The 25,828-nt window shown below is 43.4% G+C and overlaps 1 protein-coding gene and 1 long non-coding RNA gene across 13 annotated transcripts; one reads left to right on the forward strand and one right to left on the reverse strand.

The window, feature by feature from the left end:
- Nucleotides 1–263: 263 nt before the first annotated feature.
- LOC109738982 (uncharacterized) lies at nt 264–3,151 on the reverse strand. 11 transcript variants are annotated; one of them, XR_012187786.1, is made up of 6 exons: nt 2,840–3,151; nt 2,363–2,605; nt 1,635–1,887; nt 1,241–1,498; nt 1,045–1,139; nt 264–677 (listed from the first exon to the last, which is right to left on the reverse strand). It is a non-coding gene; the product is annotated as an uncharacterized lncRNA (long non-coding RNA). The 11 variants fall into 11 exon arrangements; XR_012187785.1 differs by having other exon boundaries at nt 2,363–2,602; nt 2,855–3,150; XR_012187782.1 differs by having other exon boundaries at nt 2,363–2,602; nt 2,840–3,150.
- A 1,698-nt stretch (nt 3,152–4,849) lies between these two features.
- LOC109764628 (ribosomal RNA-processing protein 8) lies at nt 4,850–14,906 on the forward strand. Of its 2 annotated transcripts, XM_020323427.4 has the most exons (9): nt 4,852–5,180; nt 7,728–7,789; nt 8,265–8,316; nt 8,832–8,946; nt 9,050–9,144; nt 10,510–10,616; nt 10,733–10,847; nt 14,308–14,352; nt 14,546–14,906. In XM_020323427.4, exons 1-9 carry the CDS (start codon nt 4,968–4,970, stop codon nt 14,612–14,614), a joined length of 873 nt encoding a protein of 290 aa, XP_020179016.1. In that variant the 5' UTR covers nt 4,852–4,967; the 3' UTR covers nt 14,615–14,906. The 2 variants fall into 2 exon arrangements, with proteins under 2 accessions (XP_045085848.1, XP_020179016.1); XM_045229913.2 differs by lacking the exons at nt 10,510–10,616; nt 10,733–10,847 and having other exon boundaries at nt 4,850–5,180.
- The last annotated feature ends 10,922 nt before the right edge of the window (nt 14,907–25,828 follow it).

The raw sequence follows: 25,828 nt of genomic DNA on the forward strand, positions 1-25,828 counted from the left end.
CAGTAGTCATGTGGCATGTTCCCAATTGCAACAAAGAAGATTCTATTTTAGCTTGTTACACGAAATTTACATTTTTTTTCTAGAAGAAATATTGCCTATAAATAAATTAAATAATAATGATAAACTTTAGCACAATGCAATGGTTTATATTTTTTAATTTAAGATGAAGGACATGAAAGAGAAAACGATGACCATACTAAGGCTACAGGAAAGGCATACAAAGCATATCATACAGTTATTATATAACACCACGCCTTTAGACATTTCCAAATATACAAAACATAAGGTACTGAATTCTTTTACATAGACTGATATGACTCAAAAATACAATGGTCAATGAGAGGACAAAAAAGGCACAGGATTTTCTTTTGTACATCAATGCCAACTAAAAATAATAAGAATTGTAATTAAAGAAAAACGACCAAAAAAACTGTTAAGAGCATTTGTCTTGCACTCTGACTCAATGTTTTGCTGGCACATTTCCTCATGAACAAATTTGCTTTACTAACCCTCCTATAAAACTTTCAGCTGGATGTCGGTGCCACCGAACTACCCGCTCAATTGTAGGCTCAACTCCAACCAGCTCCATTCTAGGAATAGATGGATTTGTAGTTTTCGACTCCTACTTCAAAAAAGTTTGTTGGGCCTCTACTTTGAGTGAGAACCATACAGTCATACTGCAAACACATAAAAAGTAACGGTTGAAGTAATGCAGAATAATATTCTCAAGTTTAATATACACAGGAAAATGAAAATATCATTATAACAAACAAGGAAAAAGGTTTATAAGTTCTATATTGATGCTCACAATGTCTCTATCCAGCACAGAAAGTCATTTTACTTTTGAGAGCATCATCGATTTAATCTTTATTTTCTCAAGTGGATAACAATTCATCATTGTCACCAACTACACAATAGGAAATGTGAATAAAAAGACTGCAGTAAGAATTAAGGGAGAAGTCCAGGGAAGTTTAACCCCCACTCTCAAATGAGAGATCCATGTGCTTACTTTGCTTTTCATGTAGCTTCAGAATAATGTATTACCTGTTGTAGATTTTTACTCGTTCTCACTGTCATTCTACTGGAAATTCCACAAGGAAAATATATGCCTTCTTCTTTCATAGTAGTGAGCGCTGAACCTGGACCATCAAAGAGAAGATAATTTCTCATCAAATTGCCCAGCACTGTAATGAGAAGAGAAGCATCCATAAAGTAATAAACAAACCGAATCTGAATGTACCTCATCAAATGAAGGTGGCAGAAGTGTGGCGACCTAGCATAGATGTTTCACAGCCTCAAGGCTTGCAGAATCAGAGAAGTCAGAAGCCTGCTATGTATAATATGTAGGCATGTATTCTTACTTCATGAGTCTCTTATCTACTTTCCAGTAGGCAAATTTTTGTAAGCAGACTTATCTTACTTGAGAATCCTCGCTTCTTTCCAGATTTCTTGAGAAAAGTTTATGGTCATTGGTCATCATAACATCTACATTTTAGCGCTGGGTAATGAAAACAGAACATGGTAAATTTACCTGAATATGTCCCACAAATATTTGTACGATGGATATTAGTTTAACTCGAACCAATTGCACTAATAAAATAGAACACTTAGAAAGAAGGTAAAATCAGCCTCACCAACAACGACTTTCACTAAGTAGAAGGACATTCCCTTCCCCAGCAGCCCCACACCAAGACCTCGAAGCGAGCTTCTGCTAAAAATCATAAAATGAAATGTGGCTTTACAGAAGATAATGATTTTCCATCAATGTTAGAATATCAGAACTTATCCAGTTCAAAGAACAGAAAGGTAAAGAAGGTGGACCTGTGGGAAAGATCAAGCCTTCCTCGGCAGTGCAGAAATAGTCGCAGTACACGCTCCCGCAGTGCACTGCCTAACACAAAGTTCTTTATTGCTTTCTCGTATATAGAGAATAACTAAATATTTCATATTTTTATATTAGGTTTTTTAAACATTTTTTCCACTCTCTAAGTCTCCACTAATTAGACTGAAATAGAGTCTAGTAAATTAATAGCCGATTGATATTTTTTGAGGTTTGGCGGCCATCTCTTTTTCTGTTCAGCTAGTACTATAACAAAATTCTGTAGATACCTTGGCAACGGTAGCGGAATCCTTAACACAAACCAGTAACCCAAGTACATGGTAGCTAAGAATATATAGGCGCTAACTTGGAGCAAGAGAACTCCTTTAGGTATTACCATTATTATTGTCAAGCACATCTACCAGAATCTTTTTTTTAAGGAAGAAACATGACAGTAGCCAATTTATTTAGTTCTCATCAGTAAATAAAAACAGGTACTAAAATAGTTATCCAGGAAGGGTAGCTTCCTAGTTGTAATCATACCTAATTGTAGAACTTCGGGTACGATTTAGTGTGAAGGACGCACCTTCTGACCTCCTGACCTCCAGCCAGAACAATCAAATTGATCAACATATTGGATTGGCCTGCTTGGGACGTAGTTAGTAAGTCTAGCTATCTTGATTGGGACGTAGCTAGTAAGCCTCATGAAATCAATCCAGTGGCCTGCTTGGACGTAGCTAGTAAATCAATCTAGCCGAAAACGTCCCAAGCACCAGGAGGAATCTGCTACTTAGTAATAAAATCGATCAGCAAAGATGGTATATGTTCAGATCTTGGAGAAGTATGGACAAATAGTTTACAGATAATCAATTTGTAGATTTCCTAGCTTATGCAGAAATACAATACATCATCTATCCAGGACCGAGAAGCAACACTAAATTATGGCATGATATCATTCACTTCTTTTTGTTGCCAATGAATACTAAATTGACCACTTGCTACTAACAAAACTGAGATTACCAGAAGCAGGTCCACCTGATCTCACGGCGCTCGTTCTGCCGCCACCACGAAGGCAAGATTGATCCACCGCCTACAGGAATCCAAGGGAGAGGAGAGAAAGAGAGAATCGGTCGATGGATTCCGATCCACCGTCCCGAACTCTACTTCCGCGCTCGCCCAACCTCGAGCGAGGTGGGTGCGCCGAGCGGGGCGGCTGCGAGCGCGACCGGCGGCGCGGGGCGGGGCAGGAGGTGGCGGCTGCGGGGGTGGGCGGCGAGCGGCAGCGGAGGACAAGGCGGGGTGGGGCTGGAGGTCGAGATGGGATCGAGGAGGCAGGCCGTGCGGTGGTTGGGCTATTTTTTTCCTTTCTCTCTCCAAACCTATTCGGGCTGACTTATGTTGAGGATTGCGGGTTGATTACTTAAAGGGGCTTTTCTGCAAAATTGCTGACGACGTACGACCACAGGAGGTTGGACGAAACGTAAGAGGGGAGAGGGAACCTTACATTTCTTTTAGGTAGTAGAGATAGAGACTCTCTCCAAACCGATTCGGGCTGACTTATGTTGAGGATTGCGGGTTGATTACTTAAAACTTCAGGGGCTTTTCTGCAAAATTGCTGACGACGTACGACCACAGGAGGTTGGACGAAACGTAAGAGGGGAGAGGGAACCTTACATTTCTTTTAGGTAGTAGAGAAATACTGCCATCTTCTTCGTCCGCACGACAGAACCTCTTGCCTCCTCGATCCCGCCGATCCTGTGGGTCGATGACGACTGGACGCGTGGCATTACTTTAGTCGGCTGGAGAGCATTCAATCGAGTGGTTCGTACTCCCTCCATCTGAGTTTATCAGGCATGTTGGTTTACTAATCTCTCTTGTATTTTGGATTTTTTCTTCATGATTTTAACTAAAATAAGTTATATATAACAAAAGTAATATATTGGAAACTACATTCAAATATGAATTCATATAATATTTGGTGTCATGCATAACATTTTGCTAGTCAAGTATGTAGTCAAACTTTTACCCAAACATCAAGAGGAACTAATAAATCAGGACGGAGCTAGTACTATATAGTGAGGAGTAATGTATGTATGGTGTCATGCAACACTACACTTAACCGGTCACAGTGGGAGTAACTTCAAGAGTAACATCGGGTCCGACTCAGCAAATTTGCCTATGTGCCAATGAGTTAATGATGAGAAAGGTAAATTGAGTAACTTGGCTAATTACTCATTGGATGAATAACATCATATATGCCAACACAAAATGAGTCTATAATCTAATAAATAAAGCTTTGCATGACACTATACATCTGTTACTACTCCCTTCGTCTAGGTGTACAAGTCACCTTACGAAAACCAAATAATCCCAAAATACTTAGGTGCATAATACATGCGGCCGGACCCACAAGATCGGATTGACCGCCGCCACTTCAATAGAGACACACCGACTGAGAAGCGTAGTCAAATCGTTTTGCGTTAAGGTGTGGCACCACTGGGTCGTAACACCATCAGTAGCCCCTGAAACTGGTCTTTGCTCTAGCTGCTTCCTGGTTGGGGTCAATCTGTTGATGATATGACATACTTGCATGTTGAGATAAATAAGTTAGCGAGAATCACTCTCTTAAGTATATAATAATATGGGATACTTGATGTTTATTAAAATATTAAATATTTTTAGAACATAAAATGCGCATGATTGTATATACAATTTTGAACATCCGTGTAATGCTTTGTACGGCTATTAGTATGTCAAAAATATATCTAACAGGCTAAAAATATTTATAAATTTCTCTTAATAATGTATAAATGTGTAAAGAAAATTACAAAATTCTTTCATAGAGAGTATAATTTTTTGGAGGGGCTTTTTTTTAGGATTGAGTATAATTTTTTTGTGAAGAGCTTAAAGTATAACTTTTTTTGAGGGGTCAAGTATAACCTTTACCCAGGGGTACAAGGGCATGGGCTAATATCATGCACTTTGGGCCGTGCTATCTTAGCCTCGGCGACGACAGGCGTATGTATCGCTGGCCCGCTTCCGTGTAACTGGGTTGCAAGTTTGCAACAGAACAGCCGCACGAATTCCCCCCAAACCCTGAAAAGGTCACGCCGCCGCTGCGACTCCGGCCGCCGGCCTCCCCTCCTAGATGGAACCTCAGCAAGAGTCGACCGTCGACGGCCGCAAGAGGCGGCGTAGAGGAGGAGTCGGGAAACGGCAGAAGGATTCTTCTTGCTCACAACAGGCACCTCCGCCTGCCCCTCCAGTGGATGCGGCCTCCCCCCTGGAGAAGCGGCGTCGCAAGGCCGGCGAGGCCGCCGCAATACCCAAGGGGCGCAAGCCTGCGAGCCTACTCGAAAAGGTAATTCCTTTGTAGGGGTAGAGGCTCCTAGAGCTGCATGGGTAGAATACTAGAACGAGGAGTGTTGGTAGCTTGGTATTCGTTTCCTTTGCAAACTGGTGTGTTCGATGAGATGATTTGCTACATCTGTATGTATGCACCGCATGGGATTTTTGACTTTTGAATACTTACTCATATGATTAAAATCCCTGAAGATGAAAATATTAGAGCATACTGCTAGAATGCACGATAATTCATTTCATTTCATTAAAACAACTGTACACAATTATGATAAAAAAATTACGGGAATTATGATCATACGTGCCACTTTGCAAAAAAGTATATCTATATCTATACCACTATATAGTGTACCAATAACTTCAAAGTATTATCCGTTGATTTATTTTTATCCAATGGAGAAGTGGCAAATCCCATCGTCCTTGGCCGCTGGATTTATTTCTCAGTTTGGTTGGATCGTGCTACGTTGCATCTCTAGAATCTCCTACAAATCCTTAATATAGTGTACTAATAGCTTCAAATATCAGCCGTTGATTTACTCTTATCCAATGATGGAGAAGTGGTGAATCCCATCATCCTTGGCTGTTGGATCTATTTCTCAGTTCGGTTGGATCATGCCATGTTGCATCTCTAGAATCTTTTACAAACCAGCATGAGGAGACCAACATGTTTGCCCTCTCTTTGTGCGACTTCCCACCTGCCCATATGCCATGCTTGGTCACTGTCGAAAGACGTAGACAACTAAAGGCATTGTCTATATCTAGTGCACTTTGTAGAGAAGTAGAATAAAAGTCTACTTAAAATTAATTGCATATGCAAAAACTATATCTATGCTACTATATAGTGTATCAGTTTTGAACTTTTGAATCATAAGACCAAGAAGCAATGCTAACCGTTGATTAAGTCCATCGGATGGTTGAAAATGCTGGGATTCACAGCGACAGTACCTGCTACATACTGTAAAAGTTGAGCTGCTTGTGGCTGTCATTCATCTGTGTGTGTACGTGTACCTGGCCTGGGCAGCTGCTCCGTCCATGGCACACGTGCTGGCAGCTGGGCCGTGAGCGTGGCAGTGTGTGCTCTGCATGCAACATGTGCACCAATCAAGCGCCATTGAGATAACTAGGAGGTGAAGTTTCGAGCGAGTTGCTTAGAACTGCATGTATTGAAAGGTAGGGCTACACAAGAAGTTAAACTAATAATGCTTGCACCTTTGAGATTTATTTATTTTTTGAATTGAGTTGAAGTTCCGGTTGAGTTTGTTTTTAAGCTGGCTGTAGTGCAAGTACTAATTATAAGAATGCAAACTTTGAACGTGCTGTGCATGTACCTGCGTACTAGTAATTATGTACTCCCTCCGTCCCAAAATAAGTGTACTAACTTTTTACTAAATCAGCGACACTTATTTTGGGACGGAGGGAGTACTATCCAACTAAATATGTATGCATGTGTAACCGATTTAAAGCTGATATGCACATGCAGTGTATGGCAAAGAAACAAGTGTGTAAATTTCAGATGAAGTGTAAGATTAATTTATATGGGGATGGATAATTTTTTTTATATAGGATGAGTAGAAAAATATTGTAGTATAGTAACTACTCTAGGAACACACTTTAGTACTAACTAACCGTCACATGTGTAGCATGTACCACTCACTAGTATAAGAAGTATACTTGTATTACGAACTGAGTACAGTCTTTCTTTTGCCCGTGCACAAACGGTGTATTACACATATTTTAGCATGTTCTCTATCTCTAGTACGAAACATTCAGGAACTTTTGTGTATGCACATGCACTTAAACCCAGCATCGGGAGGTCATATTTGATGACGTGATCATTGTTCTGGATTTCCAGTAGTACCAGCAGGGGTGTGTCCTAATGTTGATAATGTCAACGCCTAACCTAGAGATACTCACATGCTTTAATGCTTGGCTGAATTTAATATACGTCTCCATCACACAAAATGCACATTTGCTCTTAGGTCTTTTTTCTAACAAATCCCACAATTTATGTGCGGTTTGGATAGCTGGAGTTGTTAAAGATGATTGGCAGTAGCAAGTGAGGTGTGCCAGGAGACATGAGGATGGGAGGCCGTTGCTGCAACAACGCCAAGGATAACGAAGCTGGTGAAGAAATTGTGAAGGTCTTAAGGACTAGATTTCACTGATCTGCCAAGGGCCTAGAGTGCGGGACAGTGTCACTTGGGTGCGGGTGTTTAGCTCAAACATTAACTGTGTATTGGACTGTTGGTAGATCTTTGTTTCCTTTCTTAGTCATTTTGGTCATTCTAAGTGCTTCTTCAGCCTCCTAAACCCATCATGAACTGGATTAAGCTCCGGTAACCATGAGCGCTAGTTTTGTTTTGCTGTATCCAACATCTATTATATCTGTTAATGATATAAATTGATGGCAGCCCTTTTTCTCAAGGGAAAAAAAGAAAAGAAATTGGTATCTGTATATGATTGTGTTGGTTATACCTTCTTTTTATTTCTCTGACCTTTTCTCATGAGTTAATTTGATGTTTTTTTGTCTGGTGACGTCTATTTGTAGATGCGTGCAAGGTTATCTGGAGGTCATTTCAGAATGTTAAACGAGAAACTGTACACTTGCAGGTTCACATTCATTCCACAGAACACTTCTTTTTGTATAAGTTGATGTGTTGGTACTTGGTAGACCAGGACTCTTAACATTTTCTTACTGCACAGTATAGTTTTGGCTAATAATTAATCATAAGAACATGATAATACTTCAGTTTCATATTGTGAAACACATGGTGTTGTGAGTTGTGATTAACTAGATCGGATATGGTACAGATATTTGCTAAATATTGATCATGAAAGGTGATAAAAAAATGTATACAACAATTGTTAACCTTAACACCCGAGAATATTCTTCATGCCTTGTCTGACCTGGCACTGCCAATTATCCCTCATATCAACTGGTAGCCTGAATGATTGCCATCTCATTAACCTAGGGGTGTGTATGCCTTTAATCTTGGGAGTTGGAAATACTGGAACCTCCATAGAAACCAGAGCACCAACTTTTGCATGATTTACACTTCTTCTCATTTGTTCTTATATTTTCCAGTGGCCAGGATGCATTTGACTACTTTAAAAACGAGCCTGAGCTTTTTGACGTGGTATGTTATGTACTTATTTCTTCTACCATATTAATATTTTTATCTGCTAGCATATACTATTCTTCTTTGTAGCACATTAGTTTATAGCATTGACATGGAGTCGGTATCAAGATAAGTATGTCAGCTCTAATCAATATAAGTATGTCTGCTGTAGTGGTAAAGCATCGGAGTATCTGAGCAGGGTGAGTTTTTGCATATGTGACATCCTGAAACCATAAATTTAGTGCTCATTGTTTGATTTCTCTGTGATTCAATCTTTTCTTTTTGAGGGGTCTTGTGCTTCCATCTTGTTTGCACATTCTATCTGAAACCATGTATGAGCTTCTACACGGTTTGCTATTTCTTTCTTTTGAATATATAGTTTCTTGTTTGCACATTCTATCTGAAATAAATGTCTTTTAGTGATTGATATGCAGAAAGCTTCTTGCATATGTGAAGTCAGGATAATTGATCCTGAGAAAGCAACACCATATTCACCTGATACGTGGTTGAAATTTCACTCTGTTCTCTTTTAGTATCATGCAGGATATCAAGAGCAGATGTCACATTGGCCAGAGCAGCCAGTTAATGTGATAATCAAGTGGTTGAAGAGTCATAACAAATCATGGACCGTTGCTGATTTTGGATGTGGTAAGAATGCTAAGAAGTTACTTTCTTGAATTTTGCACTCTCTTGCAATTTACCTCTCGTTATTTCCCTGCACAAGCATGCTATTACCATTCACATCCTGCAGGCAATGCAGCAGTTGCTAAAAACGTGAAGAACAAGGTCTTCTCCATCGATCTTGTTTCAGATGACCCTTCAGTGATTGCTTGTGATATGGCTCATGTAAGCACTAGCCACATTTATTTTTGTGGTGTTTTACATTGTTAGCTTTATGTTTTCGGTGGTTTAGGATCTGCTCTTTCTTGTTAACTTTCATTTTAGCTGCAGAAACGCGTTAGCAGTTATTCCCAATTAGCTCCTCGGATTCCAAATCATGATCTTCTTCATGACTATTGATAAGCATGAAAAAACACTGCGGAATATGGCAGAATGACTTTATTACAATATGATGAACACTGACAATATTCCTCTGCTAGAGCTTAGCATTTTTGGCTATATTAGTTTCATAGCCACTTGCAGTTGCACATTTTATTTGGTATCATTTCATGTTTTACATGGTGGAATCCTCGTGCTGCAATCTCCCGGCCTCTCAAGCCATCTTTCCCTGACCCTGTTAATACCCCCACCCTCCATCTGACGACCTTGGTAGCCATTGGCCACAGAAGGGGGGCTTTCTCTTTTAGCTTGCCCCCTCACTTCTCTTCGGTAACATGGTGGTTATTGTAGTTGTATCCTTCTCCTTTTTTTGTTCTGGGTGCGCTTCAGTTGTTTCTTTGAAATGAGGTGTGCCGTGGCTGAGACTGTACATTTGGAGAGGAGTTGTACCTAAGTAAAGCTGATGAGATAGTATTGGTGCTTCGTGAACTGGAGTGCTCACTTTTTGTGAATTATTTCTGTGCATCACTCTTTGCAGTTCTTGGTGATGCAATCTGTGGTCTGTCTCTCAATTGCAAGCTGCTAATTCTAATGTTAGATCATGCTACATATGTGGAATGGTTCTCCTTCATTTCAATCTTTGTACTCCACAAGTAGTAACCAGCATGTACGACTCACAATCGAATGCAGTTTCCCCGTTAGGGGAATGGGGTTTCGTAAAAGTTTTTTTTCATGATGGATCTTTCAACACAAAAATTTCCTGATATTAGTATGGTATTCTTGTTTTTGAAACAGAAGCTGCTATCACCAATATTCAATACATTGGTGCGTTGTTTAAATTTAAAGTGGAACCAATGTAGTTTATACTGGAGGTGTATTAGTTGACAACAATAGGTTCATCTCCTCCTTAGTATTTCACGACATCATCCTTTAGGAATCATTTACTCACTTAAATTGAGATGTTGGTAAACTAAATCATCAGCAATACCATTCACTATGGTTTTTTGCTGTTCTCCTGATTAGACTTTATCACGTATATTCCTGTGACATTTTTTTTCCTTTTGGATTTACAATCTTATGCAGTCCTCCCTTTGAAAAAAAAAATACTAGTCCTCAGTGTGTTTAGAACCAAGCGTTTAATATAAACATGGAAATGTCTTTTTTGGTACCCGACTTGTTACTTCAATTAAATGTGTAGTCATTTATGCACAGACCCCATTGGAGCCATCCTCTGTAGATGTGGCGATATTCTGTCTTTCTTTGATGGGAACCAACTTTCCGAGTTATCTACAGGAAGCTAACAGAGTCCTCAAGCCAAGGTTTGCTTAATGATTAGCTGCTACATTTTTACAACGAATGGTCTTTGGCTCACTTTTGAGTGTTTACACATTTGTTTAAGCACTGGGTCTGTCCTTTTACACATTTGTTTAAGCAGTGGTTGGCTTCTTATTGCGGAAGTGAGGAGTAGGCTAGACCCGAACACCGGAGGTGCTGATCCTGATAAGTTCTCCGAAGCCATCAGCCAGCTTGGCTTTTCCCTTGTTTCGAAGGTTTGTATTTACCATTTCAAAGATTTCCTAGAAAGATTTTCACATGATACAGTGCTCGGCTACCTCCTAGCTTCTTCGTGTACCCAGCTAGTTTTTTTTTTCTTCCCGAAAAAGTCCCTGGACTATATTGAAGTTTCACCTGCAGTACAAAGCACAACAACAGGTAAGGAAATTATAACCAGATCCTTTGACCAGCCAGCTACCTTTATTGAAATTATTCGAAACTCTAAAGTCTAAAGAGCGAAGTGCATTTTTCAACCTTGAAGTCTAGGGGTAGTTTAATTTACAACCCTGAACTCCAGAACCGGTTAGGAGACAACCTCAAACTTTCAATACCGGCTAAATTATACCCCTCAAACGATTGGCAGGTTTTATGATGAAATGGTAACTTAAATACTACCCATGAATTTCTTGTGTTTATGAAACTAGTAAGTTGCACGTGCAACACACATGTAATCTTCTTAGAAATAATTCTAAGCCTCCCATCTTGCATCAAGATGCCATTTGTCCTTCGGAGAACACATCTCTAATAATTTACTCATGTCGTTCTCCACCCCATGTATCTCCAAGATTAATTTCTTCCATTTTGTAATCCAAGAAAAAATCCATGAAAAAATGTCCTATCCATCTATAAAATTTTCTTGACAACATGTGCCATGTTTGTTCAATCTTCTTTTCACAAAATGTGTCATGCATGGTTGCCCACTCTGGTCATTCACATGACATGTGTCATTGGTGCTCTTTTGTAGACTCCCTCTGTAAAGTGATATAAGAGCATTTAGATCACAAAAGTAGTGATCTAAATAAAGTAGTGATCTAAATGCTCTTATATTACGTAACAGAGGGAGTATATAATCTCTGACATTTGCCAAATTGATGAAGTATTAAGAAATGAATTAATATCACTACATTTGATCCATGAATGTTTATTTAATAGCAGGTGATACCTAATACCGCATGCCTATACCTAATCCTGATCTTGACAAACTCATCATATGAAACCACAAAAGAAAACCCATTCAATCAATTACACATAAGACAGACTTCTGAAGTATTTAATAGCAACAAAAGAAAACTGTAAATTAACTTTGCATCAGCCATGACTTCAGTACGCGCAAATTCCAGTGAAATCAATCATCCGACCCACTATTGTGTTTATAAGGGATTATACACAAAAGTGAAAGAAATAATGTCAACTTAATCTTTTAGTAACTCTAGTATGAATGGAGAAGCATGAAGAAATTTTACTGACCTTGATGCCTAGTAGAAGGAAAAAAACAGAGCACAGAGACTTACCAATGGCTAGTTGTCACGATGTATTTCTTTTCCAGATTACCATAAGTTACATACGATAAATATGCCATCTCTGAATTTATTGGACTCACATCGCTGACAATCTTCTAAAAAGCATGAGACCTGAGCAATGAGCTATCAATTTTCCTTCACCAATATGATTGGACCTCTCAAATGGGGCTGGTAACTTAAAAAAAATTAAAAAAATGGGGCTGGTTGCAACCAGCAAAGATCCTACATCTTGTCACCTCAGGTTCAGAATATTAGCTTCAGCATAGCAACAACTTCAAGATTTGCAGTACTACTATCTGCGCTACTTTTGTGCCTTTTCATATAAGTAACAACACCTAAAAGATCATCAGTATACATCTTTACAGTAAGGCAAAATGAGATAATAAGTATCTACATGATAATAGGATTATAGGAAGATCAGTTTTATACCGGACTTCTTGTGAATGTACTTGATTAATCACATTGACTTGGTTTTATACCGGACTGCTTGTGAATGTACTTGATTAATCACATTGACTTGGTTTTTCCATATGGACAATACTCTGCAGTTCCCTTCATCTTTGTGAGAACAAATGCACAGGTAGATGGTCTACACCTTTTTAATTGCTAATTAGCTGAAAACGCGAGTCTGATCAGATTCAGATCACACAACCGAACAGAAAAATACATCAGATCAACATGATAGCACATGGAAGGGGGGGGGGGGGGGGGGTGGTTAGTGGCGGCTGGCGCGTGGCAAAGGCATGTAAGTGCGCAAACTTCATGCAATGAGAGATCCACTGGCCATGGTTGTCGCTTGAGCCTGCATTGGTTCCCAGCGGGGCAGATGCAGCATGTGGAAGGCTGAGAACCCGTGGGGACGGCGTCGGCCGGCATGTGCCCGATGTCAACCATGGAAGGGCACCGAGCATGACAGATAGAGTGAGAGCCGAACAAGGAGACCACCGCTGCCGCTCTTGCTCGCCATTCTCCGTGCCAAGGAGATCAAAGGATCCAGTTGGAGGATGTCGAGGACGTTTTGTCCGCTGCGCCGCGCGGATGGACGGCGAGTAACACCGAGGAACATGAGGCGTCCCCGACGGCCGGAGGCGGTGTAGGGGGCGGCTTCCTGACGACCGGCTGTAATAGGATGCGCCGTCCCCGCCGGCCGGCCAGGGGGTGTAGGAGGAGGGGCCGTCCCCGACAGCCAGCCAGGCGGTGTAGGGCGGCGGCATCGCCGCCAACGGCCGAGGCGAGGCGATGGGGTGACACGGAGATGTGAGGGGCGGCGTCCTTCAAGGTGTGGCGGCTCGAGGCGATGGGGGCGGCATCATGAAGGTGCGGCGTCTCGAGGCGATTGGGGACGGAGTGACGGTCCGACAGTTCCTTTCCTTTCTTTTTTGACGTGAGCAGTTCCTTTCCTTTCGTGCCAAAGGAAGGGAATCATCAGGAAGAGAAAGAATTGTTTAGCGTTAAACGTATTTAGTCGCTCACAATTAGGACAATAAAAACTGTTGGACTAACATGAATGGATGGCCGAGATCTGTTGGATCTGCCCCTTTGGATATTTTATATTGGTACAGATTTGTGTTGAAATTTAACTTGATATCAAAAAGACCAAATTATCGCATGTGTGCTGTTTGTGTTTAAAACTTTAAAGAACATAGACCAACCTAGTTTCTTATCATGCTGAAATAACTGGAGTGAAAGATCTTTCCAAAGGCTTGCATATCCTTGAAAACTGAATTATCACGTGCTCATACTGAATTCTGGTTTTCTGTATATTAGGGTACACAAGCTGTAGTATTTGGAGTGGCAATGTTGCTTAGTGCATTGACTAAATAATGCACAATAAGAGATATGGATGTCACAACTTTAATTATGCACCCTTAGGACATGCTTCAGAAACTAATCTGTTCTTTGAGCTGAGTGGATCTAGTATGAGGTTATGGGTTTGAAAGTTCCCATTGATGCATCTTTTTCTGTGTTCCATGTTTGAAAGTCCACATGACGGGTTCTCGTTTTTGGTTGGACTTTGGATCCTTTTGACATACCGGTGTAGTGATGTACATATATAGTTTGTTTTATTGACATAATGACATGACCATACATAAATTATATGAAAAGAGAAGATTACTCCGGTACTTCTCAGTTGCTAATTGGTTCCTTTCTGCAGGATGAGAAGAACAAAATGTTTGTCCTGTTTTATTTCAGGAAAAAGGTTGGTCACCCTGTTTCCTACCTTCGCCTGAGTGACAATTAACAATTACTCCCTCTGTAAACTAATATAAGAGCATTTAGATCACTATTTTAGTATTCTAAACGCTTTTATATTAGTTTACAGAGGGATCGTTGACATAGTCAAAATACATTTTAACACTGAACTGATGTTGCGGTTTGACTTGTCTCCACAGGAAAAGAGCAAGGTGGCGAAAAACATTGAATGGCCCCAGTTGAAACCTTGCTTATACAAGCGGCGATGATCTCATCCTCCACTATGGTCGCTCCAGACCTCTTCCAGAGTGTGGTTAAATTAATCGATGTCTTGTGCTAAACTAGTCATCCTTTTCTACTCCTATTTCTTTTACCTTTGGGCAGCTGTATGTTCAAAGAATCAGACCACACCAGATATGACCTAGTAAGCGCTGTAACTCGAGGCAGTTTAGAAGTGTATTATTATACAGTTCTGAATCTGCTTCATATCTTCTTTCCTGGGCCTTGTAAACGAGTGGAGGATAAGTTCAACAAAGGGCATTATTTCTGCGTTACTTATTATATTTGATACTCCCTCTGTAAAGAAATATAAGATCGTTTAACTCGAGGCATGATTTCTTTGCGGGGGGAGTTCTGCTCACAACAAGGTCATTCTTGTAGCTAGAACATCTGTGCTAGTAGTGGATTTCTCTTGCCTTTTTTGACTGGGTTATTGGAGTGACCCGTCGCTGCCACTTGTGGATTTCGATAGCGACCGATTTGTCTGCATGCCTGCCACTTCCTGGTGGAAAATTGGTTCTTTTTTCCTGGGTTGAATTCGCCTCTCCCCGCGAAAAAAGAAAGAAAAAGAATTCACCTCTATTTTCCTCATATGTGGCTGAGCACGAGCCTGTCACGACCGGTTTATACAGTACTCCCTCCGTTCCAAAATAGATGACTCAACTTTGTATTAACTTTGGTTAGTATAAAGTTGAGTCATTTATTTTGGAATGGAGGGAGTAGCTTCTAGCAAATGATGATGGAGGTCTGTGGATTTCCTACAGCATACTGAACTTGCTTGATATGATGTGGTCTTCAGTTAGAGTCCACGCAAATGTGTTTTTGTCTTGTATAAAACCACCGCTGAAGCACTAGTGGCATGTGAATGTGATCAAGAATGTATAGTTTCGCAACTAAGATGCGTTTTGCTCTTGCACAGTTGAGAAGAACTGTTTCTGCGTTCACTTCTGTCAAAATTTCTATATTTTTCTGTTGCGTATTTTTCTTCTATACGTGCGATCCGATCCAAACAGGCCCTTAAATGCTCGAGCGATGTTGTCAATTGGTATGAAAGCGATACTCCCGTTTTGACTTTTATTTGTTTATTTATTATTCCATTGGCAGTGGCAGACATAGGAGTAAGAAAACACACCCACGCACAAAATAGCGTAGTACTACTCCACGGGCGACTCCCTGATTCCAAGATCCAAGTAGACAGATACTAAAATATTTCCTGTACGTATTCTCTTGCCAAGCAGGATTACTTACTTTATGTACATGCAGTGGTTAATGCCCTGCTAATGGAGGATCGCGTTAGATCTGACAGGTGCCCCTTCCGAGAGGGAGAGAGACACAGCAGTGTGCTGTGTGCACAGCACACGGCTGTAAAAAAGAAACGGTAGACCCCGCCACACACAGTAGTAGTACTATATACACAACTAATATGTATACTACTGTATGTTTGTATACTGGAAGTACTTAACAACGAAGTTAAGCATAGTTTACACACACGCTGCTTCGTGCAACCTTCACGCACCAGCCGTATCCATCCATCCATCGCTATCTGGACTTATTGGCCGGATCCCAATTATGAAGTGAACCGAAATGAGCAGTGTTTAGGGGGGTGGGGCCCACACACTTGGCTTAAGCCACAGCAAACATGATCATTATAAGGCTAGCGTGTAAGTTTCACGTGTACTACATGACGCCGCAAACGACCTGGCCGCTTGCGGTGCACTCATTTTCGTGCCAAAACTTGCCGCACCTCGGGTCGGAGCAATCCCTAGCGAAATACCAGTAATCATTCTCGTCTACGTCTCGGCCTAATTAGCTTCTGTTTTTAGTGTTCTTTGGCGCCATACCCCGAAAGGTGCCAAGAATAACACTAATTGCGTAACGGGGGCTGCAATGATCGACGTTTAGGGCCAATTCGTCTCACTCGATCCAACGCCGGGTTTGGACCTTTCGTTTTCCAACCCTTCCGCCAAATTCCACCTACCCCATATTTCCGCCTTCTTCCTCCTTTTCAGTGTGATTTTTCTAGTGGAATATCTCTCGTGTATATCTATCTACTACTCTCCGTCAAACGTCCAATGGATGTCGCTTAAACAGATGTATCTTAATATATGATGAAGGAAGTAGTTAGAAACGGGACAACATTTTTTTTCCTATCAGACAAAGTGGTTCGTTCAACCGGGAGAGGATTTATAGCACGCAGGGCCGGGCATGCAGATCACGTGCCGTTGATTTGCGCCAAGAGCATCTACAGTTGGACTTGGCAATTCCGACCCCTCAAACGTCCGCGGACGCGCCCGGGCGCGTCCACGGACAGTGACCGATCGCGCCTCAAAAAATACAATCCATATTCGGATACCTCAAATTAGAAACCACAAATCCATATTATTACATGCAACGTAGCGATCTTTAAGCGGAGCTCGTCCGGTCGCCGTGGCATGTCCGGCGGCCGGTTGCGCTCCCCAGAGTGTTGGTCCGGTCGCCGACAAGGTAGAGTAGGGCATGGGACACGAGCCGGCTCACGGGACTCAAGGCGCTGCCGTCTCCCATGCCCTACTCTTCCTCGTCGGAGTACAGAACCCGTTGGGTGCCGGTGGACGTCAGACGATGAAGGACCCGTCCGGGGACGAGCCGCTGACATCCACCATGATGCGGTTGCGGCGCCTGGACTGATGCGCCATACGGGGCGCCAGAGAATGCGACTCCGCCTTGTCGACGTCCACCGCCGCGAGGGCTACCGCTGCCTCCCGCGCCCGGTGCCGTGCACGGCGGGCACGCCGTGCCATGTTCTCGTCGGACGAGACCCATGTTGCGTTCCGATGCTCGGCGCGCCAACGGAGGGGTTGCGCGTCCGCCAGCGCGTTCGGACGCCAGACGAACCGCACGACCTCCGGCGAGGCATTTGGGCGGACGCAATGGATTCCCGACGGAAGGAGTCTGAGCGCAGCCATGCACGGGCCTCCTCCTGGGTGTGGCGGAGCGCAAGGCGGACAACCATCTCCTCCTCGGGGCCGTGTGGGATGAGCTCGGAGTCGACGGATTTGGAGGTGAAGAACTCGGATCCGCTTCTCGCCATGCCGGAGACGGCCGGAAGGAGCCATAGACAAGTTTGGGTGGTAGAGGGGAGTGGAGGGGAGGGGAGTGAAGTGGCTAGGGTTTGGTCCCGCGAGTGGAAAGGGAGGAATTTATGTGGGGTCAGGTGGGTCAACGTGGGACGGGTCTGGTGTGGTGGGCATGCCCGAGCCCTGCACCATATTTGGCTGGATATGAGGGGTACCGGTCAGCCTGGGCGTTTGAGGGCCGTTTGTGGGGTCGTTTGGGTCAAAAAATTGTGATCGGACAGTAACCGGGTGGCCCGCCCGGGCGTATGAGGCGGGTTTGAGGCGCCTAGTTGTAGATGCTCTAAGGCCATCTCCAACGTACGACCCCAAAAATACGTTTGTTTTTTCCGGATTTTGTCTGTTGGGTAGGGCAATGGGGCGGCGTCCGGCCGTTTTCCTGGATGCGCTGGCCGTGCACCCAACGCACGGACGCATCCCGTCTGTTCGCCTGGATTTTTTTGCAAATGAAATTTTGCCACCGCGGTCGTAGTTCATGCCAACAGCCATGCATAGTTCATGCTGACTAGAGCGCCAGTGGCCGGCATACATATGCCAACCTACAAAATGATCATGCCGGCAAAGCCAACAACCAACACCCTTGCCAGCCTTCAAAAATGAAAACCCCCCAAGTTTTCTCGCCGGCAACAAAGCCAGCGGCTGACACACTTGCCAGCCTTCAAAAAGAACATCCATAGTCCACGGTCGAGTCTTTCCTAGTTCATGTCGTCTCGGTCGAACATCTCCTTTTGCTGGCTCTCGAACCAACTTCTACTCTTTGCGGACATGTTGGTCAAGTCCACGCCCATGATTGCTAGCGCCACCTCTTTTGCCTTGGTGTCGGCATTGGTGGCCTCGATCATGAGCTTCTTCATTTGGATAGCCTCCTCCATGTCGAGCTTCCTCCTCTTGGTGGCCTTCTCCATGTCAAGCATCTTCCTTTGGAGCTCCAAGTATATCTTCATTTGCTCCTCCTTTCCTTGGCGCTTCCTCTCGTCCATCACTTCCTTTTGAGTCATCATGCCGTGCAAAGTTTCTCGCAAGGCGATAGATGCCACATCACGCTACTCGTCAACCTTTGAGTTGGTCTTTCCCCTTGGCCTCTTCACCACATCTCCAATCCCAGCCACAAACGCCGGCCCTCCTTTCTTCTTTAGAGCGGCATATTGATCTTTGAACTTGGGGTAATCTTTGATAAACGACCAATAATGAGTGAGACTGAATGGCTTGTTCTTAGTTGGGCCTTGAAGGCTTCTAAAGATTGGAATGCCTACACAACCAAAGAGAAGGCCACAAATGTAATTGCGAAGGGCACAAGATGCAACAAAGATGAACATGGCATATCAATGAAATAGGAGAGGTCATACCAAGTCACCCATGCCTAGGACACTCACGGGACGGGCTTCAACGCTCTCAAGTGCGGCACAATACTTGTTGCATTCTTGTTGTCGTGGTTCAACACGGCCACCTATGGGGCCATCAGACCCTTGTGGTTTGGCAAGGGGGAAGGGTGCATTGCACAAAGAGCGGAGGCCGTAGAGCAGCACGACAGAGATGACACAGTCAGTTTTTACCCAAGTTCGGGCCGCCGCGAGGCGTAAAACACTACTCCTACTTTGGTGGATTGATGAAAGGACCATGGTGGAGACGCGACGCTCAAGCCCGGCAAGGTCGCCTCAGGACGGGAGCAGCTACGTGTGAATGAGTGTACAAGGGTCCGAATCCTCCCTAAGGTTGCCACGACCCTCCTTTTATAGGTCAAGGGGTTACCACAATGGCAAAATAGTCATTATCGAACGATTAGATAGCCACAGTGCTATCATACCTAACTCTGCAGACAGGACAAGGTGCATTAAATGCACCGCTTAGTGTCACATCGTAGGGGTGGCTCGACAAGCCTTGCTGTGCTATTCAACCACCTCCTCGCCTGCCTGCGTGACACGCCTTTGGACAGGTGTCATTTAAGGGTGATCTTCCTCAGAATGGGCTGCCATGTGCCAAATGACAGCCACTTAATCACTTGGGGGATCGACACTGCACTGAGAGGTGACTTGCGTTGCTGTGAGGTGGAGCGGTGGCGTCTTGGCGGGGTGATCAGCCCTCGGCGTCCCCGGCAAGCTTGCCGGGGGAGTCTTGAGACTTGTCTTTGGTGTGGCCTCGACCTGACCGGGCTCGCCTGCCCGGTAAGGGAGGTTTTTCCTTAGTGATATCTTGTTCCTTTGGCTTGTCTTGGTCTTCTTGACCTGTCCTTTGATTTCTCAAAGAGCTATCTCTTCTGCTTGGCCTTGTCTTGGATGCTGTTGTTTGGAATCATTGCATGGAAAACAAAAAAATTCTACGCACACGCAGTGATCTATCCATGGAGATGCATAGCAACGAGGGGGAGAGTGTATCTACATACCCTCGTAGACCGTAAGCGGAAGCGTTTCATAACGCGGTTGATGTAGTCGAACTTGTTCTCACGTCAACCGATCAAGTACCGAACGCGCGGCACCTCCGCGTTCTGTACATGCACGTTCAGCTCGGTGACGTCCCTCGCCTTCTTGATCCAGCAAGTTGTCAAGGTAGTAGATGAGTTCCGTCAGCACGATGGCATGGTGAAGGTGATGGTGAAGTGATCCTCGCAGGGCTTTGCCTAAGCACTACAAAGATATGACCGGGGGTGTAAATGGTGGAGTGGGTGCCGCACACGGCTAACAATTGATCTGGTGTGTTCTAGGGCGCCCCCACATATATATAGGTGGGAGGGAGAGGGGAGGCTGCCAGGAGGCGCCCAAGTAGGCCGAATCCTACTCGGGGTCTCCCCTCGGCCGCGCCCCCTGCCTTATTTGCCGGAGGAGGAAGGAAAGAGGAGGGAGGAGGGAAGGAAGGGGGAGGCCGAATCCCCCCTTTCCTTTTCCCTTCCCCTCTTTCCTTCTCCTCCTAGTTCGGCCCATATGGGGGACGCACCAGCCCCTTGTGGCTGATGCGTTTCCCCTCTTGGCCCATAAGGCCCATATCTTTTGCCCGGGGTGCCCGGAACCCATTCGGGTGACCCGATATGTACCCGGTACCCTCCGAAACACTTCCGGTGTCCGAATACCATCGTCCTATATATCAATCTTTACCTCTCGACCATTTCGAGACTCCTCATTATGTCCGTGATCTCATCCGGGACTCTGAACAACATTCGGTCACCAAATCACGTAACTCATATAATACTATATCGTCATTGAATGTTAAGCGTGCGGACCCTACAGGTTCGAGAACTATGTAGACATGGTCGAGACACCTCTCCGGTCAATAACCGATAGCGGAACCTGGATTCCCGTATTGGCTCCTACATATTCTACGAAGATCTTTATCGGTCGAACCGTTATGACAACATACATAATTCCCTTTATCTATCGGTATGTTACTTGCCCGAGATTCGATCGTAGGTATCTTCATAGCTAGTTTAATCTCGTTACCGGCAAGTCTCTTTACTCATTCCGTAATACATCACCTCGTGACTAACTCCTTAGTCATTTGCTTGCAAGCTTATGACGTGTATTACCGAGAGGGCCCAGAGATACCTCTCCGATACTCGGAGTGACAAATCCTAATCTCGATCTATGCCAACTCAACAAACACCTTCGGAGATACCTGTAGAGCATCTTTATAATCAGCCAGTTATGTTGTGATGTTTGATAGCATAGAAGGCATTCCTCCGGTATCTGAGAGTTGCATAATCTCATAGTTGAAGTGAAAGTGCAACTAATCCCCGGGTGGTTTTGGTAATTCATAACAACATATAGCTCATTGAAGTAATATCCATTCAATTTGATTATTTCAGAAAGTTCAATGATTAGCAATGGCATGGACCAGAGGTGTGGACCCCTCAAAATGCTAAGGACAAATATTGGTAAAAGCTGAAGACTCTACATTTCTATTTTAGTGATCCAAGATCACATTGAGTCCATAGGAAAAGCCAATACTATTAAAAGGGGATGAGGTGTTGCTTAATGGTCTACTTGCTCAAAATGTTAGTGATATGCTCCAAAGCCCTCCACCACTTTCTCAAATCCCAATATGTCCTAAACCTAAAGTCAAACTCGGCCCACCGATTTGATCCATCTGGCGCCACCGAGTTCCTTTGACATAGCCATAGCCAGAAACCCTAGTCAGTTCGGTCTCACCGAGATGGGATTGCAAACTCTCTTTTTCCCTTCATAACATTTCGGTCTCACCAAAATGAGCAATCATCCCCACCGAGTTCGCATTGCAAACTCCATGTTTCCCTTTCGTAATGTTTCGGTCTCACCGAAAGGAGCGATCGGTCCCACCGAGTTTGCCTGACCAACTCTCTGTTTGCTCATTGCTGAAATCAGTCTCACCAGTTCACGCAACCGGTCACATCGAGATGAGGTTTTCCCTAACCCTAGCGCATCGGTCTCACCGAGTTGATCATGTCGGTCCCACCGAGAATCCTAACATTCACATTTTAAGCTGAATCGGTCTCACCGAGTTCACCTATTCGGTCTGATCGAGTTGGGTCAGATGTGTGTAATGTTTAGATTTTGTGTGGAGGCTATATATACCCCCACCCCATTCTCTATTCAAGAGGGAGCCATCAGAACGTGCCTACACTTCCACTACTCATTTTCTGAGAGAGAACCACCTACTCATGTGATGAGACCAAGACATTCCAATCCAACCACAAGAATCTTGATTTCTAGCCTTCCCCAAGTTGCTTTCCACTCAAATCATCTTTCCACCATAGCCAAATCTGTGAGAGAGAGAGAGAGTTGAGTGTTGAGGAGACTATCATTTGAAGCACAAGAGCAAGGAGTTCATCATCAACACACCATCTATTACCTTTTGGAGAGTGGTGTCTCCTAGATTGGTTAGGTGTCACTAGGGAGCCCCCGACAAGATTGTGGAGTTGAACCAAGGAGCTTGTAAGGGCAAGGAGATCGCCTACTTCCTGAAGATCTACCCAAGTGAGGCAAGTCCTTCATGGGCGATGGCCATGGTGGGATAGACAAGGTTGCTTCTTCGTGGACCCTTCGTGGGTGGAGCCCTCCGTGGCCTCGCGCAACCGTTACCCTTCGTGGTTTGAAGTCTCCATCAACATGGATGTATGATAGCACCACCTATCGGAACAACGCCAAAAATCTCCATGTCTACATTGCGTTTGCCTTCTCCAAACCCTTCCCTTTACCTTCATATGCAATGTTTTACATTCCGCTGCTATACTCTTAGAATTGCATGTGTAGGTTGATTGCTTGCCATGTGCTAAGTAGCTAAAATCTGCCAAGACTTAAAATTGGGAAAATGCTAGCTTTTTATTTGGTCAAGTAGTCTAATCACCCCCCTCTAGACCTACTTTCGATCCTACACGTAGGAATATGTATTTGACATGAAGAAAGCAATAGCAATAAAACTGGACGATCATAATGCTAAGCTAACGGATGGGTCTTGTCCATCACATCATTCTCCTGATGATGTGATCCCGTTATCAAATGACAACTCATGTCCATGGTTAGGAAACCTTAACCATCTTTGATCAACGAGCTAGTCAAGTAGAGGCTCACTAGGGACACGGTGTTTTTTATGTATTCACACATGTATTTAGGTTTCCGATCAATACAATTCTAGCATGAATAATAAACCTTTATCATGAATAAGGAAATATAAAATAAAAACATTATTATTGCCTCTAGGACATATTTCCTTCAGTCTCCCACTTGCACTAGAGTCAATAATCTAGATTACATTGTAATGAATCTAACACCCATGGAATCTTGGTGCTGATCATGTTTTGCTCGTGGAAGAGGCTTAGTCAACGGGTCTGCTACATTCAGATCTATGTCTCCCTCCTTGACTTGTTCACGGATGGAGTTGAAGCATCTCTTGATGTGTTTGGTTCTCTTGTGAAATCTGGATTCCTTTGCCAAGGCAATCGCTCCAGTATTGTCACAAAAGATTTTCATTGGACCCGATGCACTAGGTATTACACCTAGATCAGATATGAACTCCTTCATCCAGACTCCTTCATTTGCTGCTTCCGAAGCAGCTATGTACTCCGCTTCACACGTAGATCCCGCCACGACGCTCTGCTTGGAACCGCACCAACTTACAGCTCCACCATTCAATATAAATAAGTATCCGGTTTGTGACTTAGAGTCATCCGGATCAGTGCCAAAGCTAGCATCGATGTAACCATTTACGATGAGCTCTTTGTCACCTCCATAAACGAGAAACATATCCTTGGTCCTTTTCAGGTACATCAGGATGTTCTTGACCATTGTCCAGTGATCCACTCCTGGATTACTTTGGTACCTCCCTGCCAGACTTATGGCAAGGCACACATCAGGTCTCATACACATCATAGCATACATGATAGAACCTATGGCTGAGGCATAGGCAATGACTTTCATTTTCTCTCTATCTTCTGCAGTGGTCGGGCTTTGAGTCTGACTCAACTTCACACCTTGCAACACAGGCAAGAACCCTTTCTTTGACTGATCCATTTTGAACTTCTTCAAAACTTTGTCAAGGTATGTGCTTTGTGAAAGTCCTATTAAGCGTCTTGATCTATCTCTATAGATCTTGATGCCCAATATATAAGCAGCTTCACCGAGGTCTTTCATTGAAAAACTCTTATTCAAGTAGCCTTTTATGCTATCCAGAAATTCTACATCATTTCCAATCAACAATATGTCATCTACATATAATATTAGAAATGCTACTGAGCTTCCACTCACTTACTTGTAAATACATGCTTCACCGAACGTCTGTATAAATCCATATGCTTTGGTCACCTCATCAAAGCGTATATTCCAACTCCGAGATGCTTGCACCAGTACATAGATGGATCGCTGGAGTATGCACACTTTGTTAGCACCTTTAGGATCGACAAAACCTTCTGGTTGCATCATATACAACTCTTCTTTAAGAAATCCATTAAGGAATGCAGTTTTGACGTCCATTTGCCAGATTTCATAATCATAAAATGCGGCAATTGCTAACATGATTCAGACAGACTTAAGCATCGCTACAGGTGAGTAAGTCTCATCGTAGTCAACCCCTTGAACTTGTCAAAAACCTTTTGCGACAAGTCGAGCTTTGTAGAAAGTAACATTACCATGAGCATCAGTCTTCTTCTTGAAGATCCATTTATTCTCTATGGCTTGCCGATCATCGGGCAAGTCCGCCAAAGTCCATACTTTGTTCTCATACATGGATCCTATCTCAGATTTCATGGCTTCAAGCCATCTGCCGGAATCTGGGCTCATCATTGCTTCTTGATAGTTCGTAGGTTCGTCATGGTCTAGTAACATGACTTCTGGGACAGGATTACCGTACCACTCTGGTGCGGAACGTGCTCTGTTCTACCTACGAGGTCCAGTAGTAACTTGACCCGAAGTTTCATGATCATCATCATTAGCTTCCTCTCTTGTTGGTGTAGGCATCACGAGAACAGATTTCTCTAATGTGCTACCTTCGAAATTGAGAGAAGGTACAATTACCTCATCAAGTTCTACTTTCCTCCCACTCACTTCTTTCGAGAGAAACTCCTTCTCTAGAAATGTTCCATTCTTGGCAACAAAGATCTCGCCTCCGGATTTGTGGTAGAAGGTGTACCCAATTGTTTCCTTAGGGTATCCTATGAAGACGCACTTCTCCTATTTGGGTTCGAGCTTATCAGGCTGAAGCCTTTTGACATAAGTGTCGCAACCCCAAACTTTAAGAAACGACAACTTAGGTTTCTTGCCAAACCACATCATACGGTGTCGTCTCAACGGATTTAGACGGTGGCCTATTTAACGTGAATGCAGCTGTCTCTAATGCATAACCCCAAAACGATAGTGGTAAGTCGGTAAGAGACATCATAGATCGCACCATATCTAGTAAAGTACAGTTATGACATTCGGACACACCATTACGTTGTGGTGTTCTAGGTGGCGTGAGTTGTGAAACTATTCCACATTGTTTTAAATGAAGGCCAAACTTGTAACTCAAATATTCGCCTCCACGATCAGATCGTAGAAACTTTATTTTCTTATCACGATGATTCTCCACTTCACTCTGATATTCTTTGAACTTCTCAAATGTTTCAGACTTATGTTTCATTAAGTAGATATACCC

The sequence above is a fragment of the Aegilops tauschii genome, chromosome 6, assembly GCF_002575655.3.
Source record: "Aegilops tauschii subsp. strangulata cultivar AL8/78 chromosome 6, Aet v6.0, whole genome shotgun sequence".
In the NCBI taxonomy this organism is placed as follows: domain Eukaryota; kingdom Viridiplantae; phylum Streptophyta; class Magnoliopsida; order Poales; family Poaceae; genus Aegilops; species Aegilops tauschii.

Coding starts and splice junctions, on each gene's coding strand:
- LOC109764628 (XM_020323427.4), top strand. CDS start 4,968: ATGGAACCTCAGCAAGAGTCGACCGTCGACGGCCGCAAGAGGCGGCGT. Junction 7,790..8,264: donor GAGAAACTGTACACTTGCAG/GTTCACATTCAT, acceptor TATATTTTCCAG/TGGCCAGGATGCATTTGACT. Junction 10,848..14,307: donor GCTTTTCCCTTGTTTCGAAG/GTTTGTATTTAC, acceptor TCCTTTCTGCAG/GATGAGAAGAACAAAATGTT.